This window comes from Lagenorhynchus albirostris, chromosome 13 (assembly GCF_949774975.1).
Source record: "Lagenorhynchus albirostris chromosome 13, mLagAlb1.1, whole genome shotgun sequence".
NCBI classification, from domain to species: Eukaryota; Metazoa; Chordata; class Mammalia; order Artiodactyla; family Delphinidae; genus Lagenorhynchus; species Lagenorhynchus albirostris.
The window spans coordinates 68,360,287-68,374,628 of record NC_083107.1 but is presented as its reverse complement, the minus strand read 5'-3'; the positions used below and the strand labels follow the sequence as shown (position 1 = coordinate 68,374,628).

Below are 14,342 nucleotides of genomic sequence, written 5' to 3'. Positions count from 1 at the left end.
TCTTCGGCGACGATCGCATCACCATCCATTCCAACCTTCTCCTAATCTGGGACCATTTCGGGGAAGGAAGTGGAATGAACCCCTGTTGGGCACCTCCTCGATATCAGGCACGGATTCGCAAGTCCAGTGCCAAGAGGGTCGGTGGTGGTGCGGCGGCACCGGGGCTTGAGTTCCTGGGAGACTTGGGGACGATGGGGACCGCAGGACCCTGGCTGAAAGCCGTTCTCGCGGAGCCCTCCCGCAGCATCTGGTCCCCTCTCGCCGACCTGGGAGCCCCACTTTCCCACGGGTTTACACCCTGCTGTGGTTCCCCGCGCCCCGCAGCAGAGGCCAACGGCTCTTCGGCACTTTTATTAAAAACTAGTAATGCGGAGAGTGCTCAGGGTATCCCTAGGCCGCTCTAGCCCCGCAGGACTGGGTCAGTTCCTGTCGCGCACGTCTCAGCCCGGGGGTGGGGGTGGGGGTCGAGATTTTCGGGGCCCCAGACCCCGCCGATCACTTGCCCACCGAGTCGAATATGATGCGGTTCTGCTCGGCGCGCTCCCTCTGGCTCTGCGTCCGCGCCAGCTCCAGCAGGGTCCGTAGCAGGTGGAAGGTGAGGTCAATGGACAGCGGAGGGTCGTCCCGTCGCGGCCGCTCGCCTGTGATCGCGGATCCCCATCGGCCCTGTCCCGCGCGGCGCGGGAAGCGCTCCGCCAGCAGCAAGAGGAGCGCGCGGGCCCCTCCACCGTGGTTCCGTGTCCCAGGGCTCCAGCGCAGACTTGGGTCCTGGACCCCGGCCGCCGCCGCCTCCGGGCTCCACTGGCTGCTCCCCGGGCGCAGCTGTGCCAGGAGCAGCAGCGCCGCCAGCAGCGCCGCACGTCCCGCCGGCCTCATGGTACCACCGGCCCTGGACACACAGGCGCAGCGCAGGGTGAGGCGCGCCAGGGGCAGTCGCAGGGGGAGCCACTCTCCTTCCCGCGCACTTCCAGCGCCCCTGTCGGGCCCCTGCGACTGCTGCCCGGTGCCCACAGCCTTCCCTCCAGCCCCAGCCGCTGCCCAGTCCTGTGCCACCCTTTTCTCCCTCCCTCCCTCTTGGCGGGTCGCGGTGGGTGAGCTGAGCGCAGTCCCGGTGCTGAGGGAGTCTGGGCGGACGCTGAGAGCCACTCACAGTTTGCCGGAGAGCGTCTGTACCCTGCAGGAAGGAGCTCCCGTCTCGGTCCCTCGGGGCGGGCTGAGGGCGCCTTGGGGAACACGGGGTCTGTCCCGGGACTGCTGCCAGCCTTATATAGCGCCAGGACAGCTCCGGCTGACGTCAGTGAGGAACATGCACTGATTGTAGAGCAATGACGGCCGCAGCTCCGAGTCCGACCCTTGCGGCTGCGAGACCCCGTGGGGCGCGTCTCTGGAAGTGACACCTGGCTCAAGAGAGGGGGAAGCCTGTTGGGGAGTAAAGACTGCTCCAGCCATGAGAGTCCTTCACCTGTTTAGAACAGCCAGCAGTGACCAGGGGGCCTGTCCCCAGACCAGACTAGTCCAGATCTGCAGTCTTCTCTGACACTTGAAAGGAGGACTGGACCGCGGGGGCTGTCCATGGTGCTGACCTTGTCCTCAGCCTCCAGAAGGGGCCAGAGGCCTCTGGAGAACGCTGTCCTGCTCAGACCCAGTCCCTTGCCCCAGCTATCAGTTCTGTAAATGGAGACAATCAGGACAGCACTGCTGGCACTCAGCTACCATCATGGCGCCCACCCAAGAGGCGTCTGAGGCAGCTTAAGCTGCCAGGATTTTTGATGTCATTCTAGCCCCAGGATCTAAATTCTAGGGCTGTCTGACTGAGGCACCATAAAAAAGAGGGCCTCTGGTCAGGGTGCTTTCAGACAACAAAAGGCTGGTCCATCTGCTTATAGGTTTGCCCCAAAGCAGGAGTTTAGCCAAGTTAATTTTTCCCCTGGGAATCACAGCAGCAGTATTACTTTATCTTTGACCTCCAGGTTAAGATCACTGGGTAGGAAGTAAGGAAACTTGGTCTTAAGTGTTTGAGCTGCTACAACAATACCATAAACTGGGTGGTTTATAAACAAGACATTTATTTCTCACAGTTGTGGAGGCTGGGAAGTCCAAGACCAGGGTGCCAGTAGGTTTGGTGTCTGGTGAGGACCTGCTTTCTGGCTCACAGGTGGCGCCTCTTGCTGTCTCATCACATGGCCTCTTTTGTGAGTGTACTGATCCCATGAGCACTCTGCCCTCATGACCTAATCACTTCCCAAAGGCCCCACCTCCTAATACCATCACCTTGGGCATCAGGTTTTCATCATATAAATTGGGGAGTATACAAACATTCAAACTATAGCATGTGGGTTCAAGTTTCTACTCTGCCTGTAACTCATGGTGTGGACAGGGCACCTCACCTCTGTGGACCTCAGTGTCCTCATCTGTAAAAGATTGGGCTTAGTCATCTCCAGGCTCTCTCCAAACTCTAGAAAACGGGACTCCGCAGTCGGTTTCTGCTGGGTCTTACTCATTGCCTCTGCAAGTTCCAGATTTTACCTATTTAGAAATATATTTATGGAGGCACCATACAAAGAGCTTGAGGGGCTCCCCCAAAATTGGAGCTAGACTAGGGCTGGGAAGGGTTAGAAAACCAGATGTGTCTATGAAGAGTGGGGATGAGTGGTACTTGCCGGGATATGAGTGTAAACTGAAGGTGACAAAATCATATGGTTCAACAAGTATTTATGGAGTGCCTACTATGTGGTGGGTATAAGACCATTATAAAGGTTTTAGTGATTTCAGTAGGAGTCAGGTTACATTTTAGAGTGAAACAGGCCACTTCAGAGTGCTAACCTCATTAAGTTCTGACCAGCCACCAAACCCTGTGAAAACCAATGTGCCCACTTTGAGGAGGTGGTTTGACCCTTCCAGGGTCAAGCTGCATCACTGCAAGCTTGAAATGATGGAGTGAGGCAGACTTAGAGCCGATGTGCCTTCCAGGACAGGTAGGAGTTCCAGATAACAGCAACACACTGGACGACAGCCAACCTAAGGAACAGGGATGGTACCGTGAAGAAGAAGCAGAACAAGGACAAGCAAGCAGGGAGAGATGGGAAAGTACAGTGGGATAAGGGGGATTATTTCCAAGAATGCCCAGATTTAGCTCTCCTTCCTTCAGCCCCCACGGAGGGATGTGTGGCTCAGACGAGAGGAAAACCAGCTCGGGTTCTGGTGCCAGCCCAGAGCTCTGTCTCCTGGACAAAAGCTCCAAAGTTAACCCCCCCTCAGCCGCCATCTCGCCATGCATGGCTCCATTATTCGTACTCCTGTCCAGGCTCCTTCTAAATACACATCTGTCCGTCTTGTACAGCTGAGATCTCATCTTCCGAAAAATGTGCTGCCTGCCATATAAAGCAGCACCTCCTTCTCTTTATTTTAAACATACCTTGCTCTAGTTCCAAAGAGCACTGCAAGGACCCTAAAGTTTCATTTAGTTCATAAGTCTATACTCCTTTTAGCTGTGCTACTCATGTCCATTTTGAGCCTGTCCCCTCTGAAGAGTTTCATGTTTTTCCCTGTTCCCAAAGCCCCCACACCTCCAATAATTTTAACCACTCATCTTGGTTGCACTATATATTTTTACTGAGATTTCAGCAACTACCTTTATTATCTAGGATAAAATAATATTTTGCAGTGGACTAACCTGACCACGTTCCTACTTGTCTCTTTGGTCTACCTTTCTGCCTAACCTAGGCTGTAGCCCTGCCCCTGCAGACATGCCATCAAAGGTAGAGAGCCCAGGTGGGATGGAGACAAGGACTGTGGAGCAAGATCCTCCCTAGGAAGATGAAAGAAGTCAGCGGGCAGACACTCTGGGATGCTCTGTAATAAAATGCTCAGGAGTCTGAGGAGCTCTGACCAGGGCAGAGTGTTCTGGGGGGTCTAAGGTAGTTCAAGGTTAAAATGAGAATCACTTTGTCTCCAACCGTTCATAATGCGCATCTTCCTTGAAGGGTGGTGTGGGGATCTGTCATACCTGTAATGAAGAGGGACCAGGTAGAAGTTGGCTAACTGCACAGCAGGCCAGAGCTACAACAAAGAGAAGGTAAAGGTTGGTGGGCTGCCTCCATCACCTGACCCCAGACTCCCTGCCTTGCCTGGTCTGACTCCAGCTTCTACAGACAAGAATACGTTGCACAACTGGGTGAGTGCTTCCCTGAGTATGGTGCCCATGTGGGAATGAGAGAGTAATCCCAACTGAGGGATTTCTGTGTCAGGAGGACCCCCAGTCCCTGGCACTTCTGGACTCAAGAAAGAAGAAGAGGCAGCTGAGGTGTCAGCTCTTACATAGTAGTTGGTGATGAGAGCATCAGGATAATCCTGAGGAGACAAGAGAAGGAACAAGTGAACATTTGCATTTCCAGGTAGCTCAGACCTCCTGATCTGAGTATCACATAGAGACTTCTGTTCAGAGAAGACACCCCTGCACCACTGCCCCTCAGCTCCTCTCCTCCAGAGCTGGGGCTCTGCCTGCACCTCCACCCTTCCCATCCCCATGAAGCCTGCCTCATTCCCCTGGGCCTGCCGGCCTGCCATCCAGAAATCATCCCCACACCTGCCCAGCTCACCTGCTGGAGTTTGGCCCAATTGTCCTGGGCTGACAGTCCATTGAGCGTCCCTACCAGTGAGAGGAAACAGCCCAGAAAACATGGGGCAAAGCCCCCCTAGGGAAGAGAAATTAAAGCACCTAAATCCCTGCCCTCCCTTGACACAGCTCACCCTCCCCAACTCCCTTTCCTTGTGCTCACCTGATCCAACAGCATCTTCTTTAGTGCATCCACCTTGGTGGTGCCAGGGATGAGCCGGTCCAAAACCTTGTACCAGCCTCCTACTACAGGGCCCTGAAAGTAACCCCCAAAGAGGGGAGCAGGGATGCAGAGGGGAGCATTAGGCCTTTACATCACAAAGCTCCTCCCCCAGGGGGAGCAGACATTCAAGGCTGGCTTAGATGTGAGAGGGTCCAAGGGAAACTAAAGGATGACAGGGAACTGAAACCACTGTCCAATCCACCGGCAGCCCTGCTGTGGGCAGAACTTACCACAAAGCCACAGCCCACGGAGACCATGGTCAGGGTCCGGCCAGTCTTGTGTGCCTGCAGACCTCGCCTCTCCACCAGCTGCTGTGAGATAACATCACCCAGGCCCATCAGAGACCCTGTGCAGGGTACACAGGTGTTGTCAGGACACCTCCCAGGGACAAGCTGCCATCCCAAGGAGGGAGGTAAGTCTGCTCACTGAATGAGGCTCTGGCACTCTGAGGCCAGGGGTTTCATTCTGGGGCAAATGGCCAGTCTTTCCTGCTGCTTCAAGGATGGTAACACCTCCCCAAGGGTGGTGATATTTAATATGTGTCCTGTTAGAAACTGGGATGAGCAGCCTTGAGCAGGCCAGGGCCCAAGAACACTGCACTGAGCAATGAAGGAAAGTTGGACTCAGAAACCGCAGGTAGGGGAAGGAGAATCTGAGGTACCAGGGGCTGAGATGCACTGACTGTCGGAATTGGAAAGGCCTTCCAGATGTTTTTGTGCAAACCCCTTACTCTAGAGTTACGGATGGAAACGAAGGTCCAAGACTTCACATAACCAGTAAGTGGTAGAGCCGAGGCCAAGGACCAGGTGGCTTGATTTCCTAGACAGTGTTCTTTCCAGGACGCCTTACTATGAATAGATCATGTGCAGAACGCTAAGGGATCCTGGGGTTGTTTTTCCCCCCAGCCGAAGGCAAGGCCCTGGCCAATGTCTTCACCTTGGTTTTGGGATCTCTGTTTGTGGAGAACAGCAAGAGTAACTCTAAAACATAAGTGTTCAAATGGTCCCAGGCAGGAGAATGCCTGGCTGAGCTGCTACGAGTCCCTGCAAGGAAGGATCCTGTCACCTCCCAGAACAGTCAGGTACACCCAGACTTCCCATTCACAGCCTCAGACTGAGCTGCCAACAGGTATTAAGGCCATTTCTCCCCAGGTCTTTGCACCCGCTTCCCCTCCTCTCACTTGCACAGACACCCAGCTCCAAGTAGCACTAGTAGGACACCCACACCCAGAAACCAAGACAGAACCCATCACTGTTTGGGCTTCCCTGGCTGGTGGCGCAGTGGTTAAGAATCCGCCTGCCAATGCAGGGGACACAGGTTTGAGCCCTGGTCCGGGAAGATCCCACATGCCGTGGAGCAACTAAGCCCGTGCGCCACAACTACTGAGCCTGCGCTCTAGAGCCCACGAGCCACAACTACTGAGCCTGCGCTCTAGAGCCCGCGTGCCACAACTACTGAAGCCCGCGTGCCTAGAGCCCGTGCTCTGCAACAAGAGAAGCCACTGTGATGAGAAGCCCGTGCACCGCAACGAAGAGTAGCCCCTGCTCGCCTCAACTAGAGAAAGCCCGCGTGCAGCAACGAAGACCCAACGCAGCCAAAAAAAAAAAAAAGAAACCATCACTGTTTACAGAGCCCCCGTCAGTGATGGTGGTGTGATGGTTTCTAGCAAACACACACTTCTACTAGGGCCACTTGGGAGTGACTGTATGACCTTCTGCTTGCCTGTCCATCACAGTGAGTAATGAGAGTCCCCTCCAGCCCCATAGCCACCACTGTCCCTGTGCCCTCAATTAGCACTGGGCAAACACATCCTCATCCTTGGCCCGGAGCTGGCTCTGACGTCCGTGCTGGCTGCACACTCATTGCTCTTCGCCCGCACCCCTGCACAGCCCTGCCCCTGTGCAGCCTCGTCAGAGGCAGCTGAGTAAGGCTGAGAGCTGGGGTCGGGCTGGGGCACCTACAGGTGACCTAGGCTGCTGGCCTCAGCTGCTGGGACCCCCAGCACACCCACCAAGGGAGGCCTGCCTCTCCTCTCCCTGAAACTCCCAAAGTGGTGGAGGCCCTTCCCAGAACATGGCTAGACATGGCCTCTCAGAGGGCAAGGACAGAATCCTAGACGTCTTTGTTCTCTTATCCCCCACCATACCGAGCCTGGCAGGTGCTCAGAAAATAAACTGGGAGAAATGTCAGAGGTACCACCCAGACAACAAGACTGCCCTGGGAAGGGCACAGAGGACGCCAAGTGTAGCCCAAAGGATGCACCCAGGCTCAAGGTGTGAGGAGCAGTGGGGCTGAAGGCTCGCTCCCCCTCCACAATTGGCACTGAACACCCTATCCCCTCTCCCTAACAACTTGGGGTCACCAGCTGCGTGCCCAGGGAGGAGAGGGAGCTGTTGTGCCCATGCATAAGGGAAGAGTGACCCTGACGAGGCCTGGGGAAGGGGGAACAGAAAGATAGTCACTGCTTAAATGAAGGGACTAACAGTTTGACATTTGGCAAGATGTTTACAGTATACAAAAGGGCTCTCATACATTTAATCCTCACAAAAGGTCTGGAAGGTAGAGGTCACACCCCCATTTAATGTCTTTGAGAGATGAGGTGACTTGCTAAGGAGTGGAGCCTAAAACCAGGCCTTCTCTCAAGGGGGTACAGGAGGCCAGGGAATCCCCAGCAGAGGCTGAGACCTGGGCTCAGGGGCCAGTGGGCACCAAGAAGCTCCTGTGGCTGCTACTCATGGGGGATTCCTGCCCAAACAAGGCCCCAAAGGCCTGCATATCAAAGACACTTCCTGGACTAACGCACTTCCTCTCTGTCTTTCACTCCCCAGAATGTGACCACCTCTGTTCCTTGTCACCTTGTGGGGAGGGCAAGCAGCAATATTCTTGGGAAGGAAACAGTCACAAAGAGAGGGGTGTTTTCACTCTTCACGGCTTACCAACAGTCACACAAGCTAAAGGCAGAGCAGGAGTGAAAAGCAAAGTCCCTGACATGCAGTCCCACAGTCCTGCAACCCTGCAGCCTTTGAGAAAGATGGATTCCAGGCCCCCAAACCATGCCCATCAGGCCTGAGAGACAACCAAGCAGCAGGAGTGAGCAGGTGGTGTGTAGCCTGTAGCCCTGCCAGTTCTGTCCATTTCAGACAGAACCATGCCCAGTTCCTCATCTGGAGGAACACAGATCATGAGGCCCCGTGGGCCTGCAGCAGCTCCAGGGAGCTCTAAGGCTTTGGTCTAAGCACAGAGCAAGGCCTTTTTTGGTCAGAGTGATTGAGCAGGAAGGGCTGACATCCAGATTCCTCATCCCACCTTCCCCAACCCAGAGCCCAAACAGACCCCAACTGTCCTAGGCTCTGGGAGTCCTCTTGGACATATTTGGTTGATCTGGACCCTCCAGTGCTCTGGCTCCCCTTTCCTTGGACTTGTTTCCAGGGCGTTGGGACTACAGGCCTGCCGAGACATAATGCCTGAGCCCCGATGGGGCAGGACAAGGGGCTGCCGGGCGGTGATGCCCCAATGCCAGGCTGGGCGCAGAGCCCAGCGGGCAGACGCTGGCGTGGGTGTGACATCATGCCCCTGGGTAGGTGCCAGTTCTCATGCCGTCACTCGCCACCAGATTCAGCAGAGTGGGGCGGGGGGTAGGGGTTGGGGAGTGCCTGCATCTGAGCACAGATCTATTTGGGACCACCTTCTGCCCGCTAGTGGAAAAGCCCCAACTTGCATGCCCTCATCCTAGGCATGGGTGGGGGTAAGTTCTCTACTTCCCCTATTTTGTTCCTCTCCTGGCTTTTGTGTGTTGAGTCTTAGATGCAAGAAACCAAAGTATTAATGGAAGATGAGAAAACTGAGGGGCAGGAGGTTGGAATGAGGAGCAGGAAACTGTCCTTGACTATGGGAGGCCTGGGTCGGCAGGTGTAGCTGCTGGCAGGGGGCCAGGGTGCTGTCTCATTCCTCTCCAGAAGTCTCCAATAATTAAATAGCCGCCTGGGGTAGGGGCTTGGTCTGGCGGAGCGTGGAGGGAGCTGAAGCCCAGCAGTGACAGGGGAGCGCCTCCTCCGGGATCCGTGGGAGTGCTCTCCCCACTCCTGGCCTGAACCCTTCCCACTGCTAAAAAGTAAGACAAAATGCAGGGTTCTGCAGCTTGTCAGGTACCTAAGCCCAGACCAGCTGGAACTATACTCAGCATTCTGAGGTCCCAGGTGTCTCAATTGCAGGGCAGTGCATTGGGAAGTGCCCCAGGTTCTAATGCCAGCTCCACCACTGACCATGAAACCTCATGCATATCACTCCTCCCTCGTGCCTCAGTTTCCTTCTCTGTAGTATCAGGGGCTGGACTGGATGGTCTCTCATGCCTGTTGAGCTCTCACATTCAGATTGCAGGGAAACCAGTGTCTGCAGAAGCTCAGCTGCTTCCACAGCAGGACCAGAGTGGCCTAAGATGGATGGAACTGGGCCCCCTGGAGACTGGAAGGGCCCTCAGGAAAGGATGAGAGAAGGCTGACTTAGACTCTGCAGAACACACAGCAGACCTTTGCCCAGGCTGCCCTATTCCTGACTCTGGCTTGGCCCAAAATAGGTGTACCAGACACTTCTTTTGAACCATATCAGATCTTTTTGATTCACGTATCTCTTACTGCAGCCACCACTGCAGTTCAGCTGATGGGTCCTTGTCTCAGGCCTGTGCCTTACCTGAGGCTGAGCTACTGGTGCTTTACCTGGGGATGATGCCTGTGCAACCTGGTAGAGCACAGAGCACGGGCATCAACATCCCATGTGGCAAACCTTTGACCAACATGGGATGGAGCCGGTGGGTAAAGGTTTCTCCTTTTCTCCAGAAAAGACTATTCACCCATAAAGTCCTAAGAGGCATTTCAAAGAGCTTCTCAGTCAGTTTTAAGGGACTGAGCAGCCATGTGCCCTAAGCAGTGTCCATTTGATAACGCACCCTTCTATTGGCCGTTCCTCTTCCCTCTCTCCCCACCATGGATTACTTCCTAACAAAGTACCTGCAAAGAAGCTTCAGACTCTACTTTTTGGAGAACTGAGGCTAGATGGTTATCCATGTTCCAAATTTATGGCTAGTGGAACAAACCCAACCCAAGCACCACTATAAAAATAAGAGCTTGTTGTTCTTGGGTTGCCAACACTCATACAAAGGGCCAACTCCTGGAGCCTTTAAGTTTCTTGAGCATTTTCTGATTTCTAAAGCCTTTTCAGAGATAATCCCTACACTGACTCTGTGAGGTCATATAACTAAACTCAAATTCTAAACGAGGAAACTGAGGCTCAAAGAGGTTTATTTTCTTGTCCCGATTCACACAGCTACTAAGTGCTATGGCTCTGAGATTCAAACCTTGGTCTTCTAACTCCAAGTCTGAAATCTCTATTGTTTTCCAGTGTGATGAGCTATGCCATGGGACCTTAGGAACTACTGTGCTGGGATCTAAAAACAGCTCAGTGAGCTAAATCCACCTCCCCCCTTTATTAGTTTGATTCGAGTACACTGAGCAGCAGGGAAGGAAAAGTCTGAAAGGTCTGGGAAAGTCTGAGAAAAGTGCTACCTAGAGGTTGCTTCAGGGCTGAGATATTGGCACGGCCTCAGGAAGACTCGGGGTGTGGAGCCACAGCACTCCAGCACTGACAGGCCAGCACCCCAGTTCAGCTACGTATCTGCACTCGGACCCCTTGGAGCTCTAGCTCCTGCCTTCGTCAGCTGCAGTTCCCTTGGGTAAGGAAACACAAGGACCATCCTTCCCTCCCTATTCTTGATGGCCACAAAGGGGAGGGGGGAAACCTCCTTCTGGCAGTTAGGGTCCCTGGGGGAATCTGAGGCTGGGCAAAGGGCCCAGCGTGTCAGTTCCCATCACAGCCACCCAGTACAGCATGAGTCACCACACACGCAGCCAGGTGAGTCATGCAGGCTGACGGACACTCTGAGGACAGGATGGGGGATAGCTGGGCACAGGAGGCTGGAGAGGGGCCCAGGGAGGAGCAAAAGACTCCTTGGCCAGTCACTCAATGAAGTTCCTAGTGCTGATGTGGGGCTATTCCAGTAACAGGAATTTTGTTGTATCCTGGCTTTCAGTAGCATCCCCCCACCCCACCCCTTTTTAACAGTCTTCCTCTCAGACGCCCATGGTCCTCATTAGAATCCTGTTCCCTTCCTCTAAACATAGGCAAGACCTTATCTTAACTGGTCACTCTCGCACTGCCCCAGTAGTCACAGGCCTTCCAATCCTTCCCCCTATATAAAATTTATCTCTGTGCCATCTCCTCTCATATTAGCTAATCTGCAAAATGAAATGAAAATAAATACAGGTAAGTCACTGGGTTACCTTTGTGAGGTCGCTACTCAATCACTGGATTTAGAGTAAAAATAAATCCTTGATTAGTATATTGTTTGAGGATACATCCATAGATAGTAAACTATAAGAAAAGCAAAAGAATGATATAAACAAAACTCAGGAAAGTGGTTATTTCTTAGGATGTATGAATTAGGGACAGGCATTCAAGGGGTCTCAAAGCTGGGTACTGATACAGGAGTATTCAGTTTACTTTTATTTCAATGGTACACACATATCTTAATCATTTTTTTGTGTGTATTAAGATATATTTCACAATAAGAACAATACTAAGAAAAATAAACTGGGGTAAGAGTCTGATTCCAGCACTTATTAGGTGTGTGATCTAATGTGGACCCAAGTAATCTTAGCCCACTTTGTGTCCCCACCTTTGTGGGGACCCTATGAGATAATGCGTGCTGAAAGTGTTTTGCACACTGTGAAATCTTAAAGGAGCCTTTGTTATTGTTCATTTTCTAAGTTAAGGCCTCCTCGGGGCAATGCCTTTCTTTATCCTAAGGGGATGACTCCTCAGGTTTGTGAGGACTTTCAGATCCTACTTTATAGCCAGGTCATCTATGCATAGCCCTTTCCTTAAGAACAGCCTTGGGGACCCTCCCTCCAAAACAGACTGGGGTGAGAGCCAATCCTTCAAGGGGTCTGAATAAAAGCAAATAATGATGGCGGGGGTGCAGCGAGCTTCTGCCTCCCAGATCAGCCTGCGCTGGTACCACTAGGTCCCACAGGGACACTTACCAGCTGTCAGGACCTGTACTTTCCACGGGTGAGCAGTCAGAGCCCGCTGGTATGCCCGCCAAAGTGCCATGCTTTCTGTCAAGGCGAGAGGAGAGGGGGGTCACCCCCACTGCCCCTCTCCACAGTTAAAGAGACTTTTGTCCTTCCCTTGTGCCCACTCCCTCTTCCCCTCCCGCTTCTAAATGGGCAGAGGCTTCCTGGACAGCTTCCTGTCACAGGGATCCCCTTAGGCAATCGGGGACGAGAGGAAGGCTGTGGGCGGCTATGGAATATCGGTAGCCGCCACCCGCCACCCCACCCCCAGCCCTGAAGCAGGTCTATCTGGGGGCCTCTGTCCCGACCGAGGCACACAAGAGGACAGGTTTGCTCTGGCTTTCACCCAGAGCCTGGTCGGTCCCTAGATTCAGACTCTCAGTTGGAACCACCCCGCATCCTTCCTGAGCCCAACTCCACCCCAGAAAAACGGCCTCTGACTCCCTGGACCTGGAACGGTCACAAACGCTGCTGCCGCTACAGAATCGCTGCGCTTTGAGCGGGTGACCCCGGAACTCTCGCTACTCACCAGCGCGCGAGCTCAGCCCCTCCCACGTGACCTGAGCGGCGGAGGGACTTCCGCCCCAAATCCCGCCCCTTCCGCTCGGCTGACCCCTAGGCTTTCCCCTGCATCCGGGGCCGGAATGGGAGTGGATTCAGACACTAATACCGTGGAGAGGGGCTCGGCTCGGTCTGCGCTGAGTCTTGGTGCGGGGCCCGCCTGCCCACGTGGGTCCGACCTCTGTCTGCTTCTGCCCCTTCTCTCCCTGCTGCACGGGCCTCTTAACCTGGATAGACTCTCACTGTTCCCGCATCCCGGAACTGGCCAAGGTCCAGACGTCGTTCTCGGTCTCAGGAATCATAGTTTGGAAACTATTAGGCATAGTTAAATGCGTGCGTGTGTGTTACTTTTTTTAAAAAAAAGTCTAAGTTCTTCACTAGCCTCAACTGTGAGCTCCTGAATGGGTGGAACTGGGTCTTGTTCGTATTTGTCGTCCTCATAGCAACTAGTTCAATGCTTTGTGCACGGTAGCCTTTAGAAATGCTGCGTAAAGATGACTGTTCCATGGAAATAATTCGGATTACAGAACCTCCAGTTTAGATACTGGTTTCATAACTAGCGGGTTTGCAGCCTTGGTCATCAGTAGACTTGAAGTTCCTCATCTGTTAAATTAGGAGGTTGGACTTTGTTTTTCAAACTGGGCTCCTCAGTTTTAGAGCTTTATAGATGTTTGGGGAAGGGGTATCACAGGTTCTTCTTTACCTAAGCTTTTAAAAAATACACGTATACTTCTAGAAAAAGCCACATTTAAACAAGGGCCCACAACTAAAACTGTTAGGAAGCCAATAGATGAGGTGATTTCCTAATCGCTTTCCAGCTCTAACATTCTAAAATTTTGTGAATATACTGCAACATCCTTTCTAGGGTAGTGGAAACATTCACAAGGCTGACAGCCTTTGCTTAATCATCCCTAGGGAGCTCACACTTCAGGAGGCAACCATATCTGACTCTTTCAGGGTCTTTACCTGGCTAGCTCCAGCCCCAGTTTACTCAATTCCTATATGATTAAGGCAGGGAGAATCCTGTAACAGAAAACTGGAGAAACACAGTAAGGAGGCAAGAGAATTCGATGTCACAAACATTTAACTGAAGCTTTCTATATGCAAAACACCATGCTAGAGGAGTGAATTTACACTAGTAATAGGAGACCAAATGTGCTAAGTTGGAAAGTTGTATTCTGAAGTCAGACTGTCTACCACCACTCAGTAGTTATGTGGCCTTATTCAGACTGCTTAACCTCTCAGAATCTTATCTTTGTCAAGTAAAATGGGGCAATACCAACCTCATAGGGTTAAATTAAGTAACATATGCTAAAGTACTTGAAATAGATCAAGTGCCTAATAAACTCTCATTTAACCTCTTTTCCTTCCTTTTCTCTTGGGAGCGCATGGGAGAATAATTTTTACTGGAGAAATCTGGGAAGCCCCTTGGTGGAGGTGGAATTTGAGCGGGGGCCTTGAACAATGAATAGGACTTAGGTGGAGATGGTGGAAAAGGACACTGCAAGAGGAGGGAATAGTGTGAGCAAAGGCACAAAGGAAGAAAAGTACAGGAACCTATGGATAGTATCAAGTATATATCAGGAGGAAAGTTTGGAAGGGGAGTGGCCTGGGGCAAAAAGGGCTTATGGCAGAGAAAGAGAGCAAGGGCTGAAAGCATTTTCCTGCTTTTCTTTTGGAGGATGAGATTAGGGCAGAGACCCAGCAGCAGAAGCAGGGCTGCCAACACCAACCTACAGCCTCAATGACATGGGTCCCCAGGCCCCATCTCTTCTACCACTGAAAGTGGGATTTCCTGAGGCAGTGTCAAAGGGCT

At 52.8% G+C, this 14,342-nt stretch overlaps 2 protein-coding genes across 13 annotated transcripts; both read right to left on the bottom strand.

Moving 5' to 3' along the window:
- Positions 1 to 335: 335 nt before the first annotated feature.
- On the bottom strand, positions 336 to 2,524 carry UCN (urocortin). The gene is made up of 3 exons (XM_060169082.1): positions 2,388 to 2,524; positions 1,151 to 1,397; positions 336 to 889 (listed from the first exon to the last, which is right to left on the bottom strand). The coding sequence occupies exon 3, from the start codon at positions 874 to 876 to the stop codon at positions 496 to 498; it is 381 nt and encodes a 126-aa protein (XP_060025065.1). The 5' UTR covers positions 877 to 889; positions 1,151 to 1,397; positions 2,388 to 2,524; the 3' UTR covers positions 336 to 495.
- MPV17 (mitochondrial inner membrane protein MPV17) lies at positions 2,047 to 12,511 on the bottom strand. 12 transcript variants are annotated; one of them, XR_009544076.1, is made up of 8 exons: positions 11,933 to 12,379; positions 5,069 to 5,184; positions 4,779 to 4,871; positions 4,599 to 4,694; positions 4,318 to 4,350; positions 4,007 to 4,059; positions 2,875 to 3,018; positions 2,047 to 2,526 (listed from the first exon to the last, which is right to left on the bottom strand). XR_009544076.1 is itself a non-coding variant. In XM_060169078.1 (7 exons), the coding sequence occupies exons 3-7, from the start codon at positions 5,093 to 5,095 to the stop codon at positions 2,828 to 2,830; spliced, it is 630 nt and encodes a 209-aa protein (XP_060025061.1). In that variant the 5' UTR covers positions 5,096 to 5,149; positions 11,933 to 12,007; positions 12,495 to 12,511; the 3' UTR covers positions 2,047 to 2,827. The 12 variants fall into 12 exon arrangements, 10 of the variants coding, with proteins under 10 accessions (XP_060025061.1, XP_060025057.1, XP_060025059.1 ...); XM_060169078.1 differs by lacking the exon at positions 4,007 to 4,059 and adding an exon at positions 12,495 to 12,511 and having other exon boundaries at positions 2,047 to 3,018; positions 4,128 to 4,350; positions 5,069 to 5,149; positions 11,933 to 12,007; XM_060169074.1 differs by lacking the exon at positions 4,007 to 4,059 and adding an exon at positions 12,495 to 12,506 and having other exon boundaries at positions 2,047 to 3,018; positions 4,128 to 4,350; positions 11,933 to 12,007.
- Positions 12,512 to 14,342: the final 1,831 nt, after the last annotated feature.

What these genes read in the sequence shown, in the direction of transcription:
- UCN (XM_060169082.1), bottom strand. Translation starts at nt 876, where the DNA reads ATGAGGCCGGCGGGACGTGCGGCGCTGCTGGCGGCGCTGCTGCTCCTG.
- MPV17 (XM_060169074.1), bottom strand. Translation starts at nt 12,002, where the DNA reads ATGGCACTTTGGCGGGCATACCAGCGGGCTCTGACTGCTCACCCGTGG. An exon ending in AGTACAGGTCCTGACAGCTG is followed by an intron (nt 5,185 to 11,932) that starts GTAAGTGTCCCT and finishes TACCCTGCACAG; the next exon opens with GGTCTCTGATGGGCCTGGGT. An exon ending in AGAAGATGCTGTTGGATCAG is followed by an intron (nt 4,695 to 4,778) that starts GTGAGCACAAGG and finishes TCTCTTCCCTAG; the next exon opens with GGGGGCTTTGCCCCATGTTT.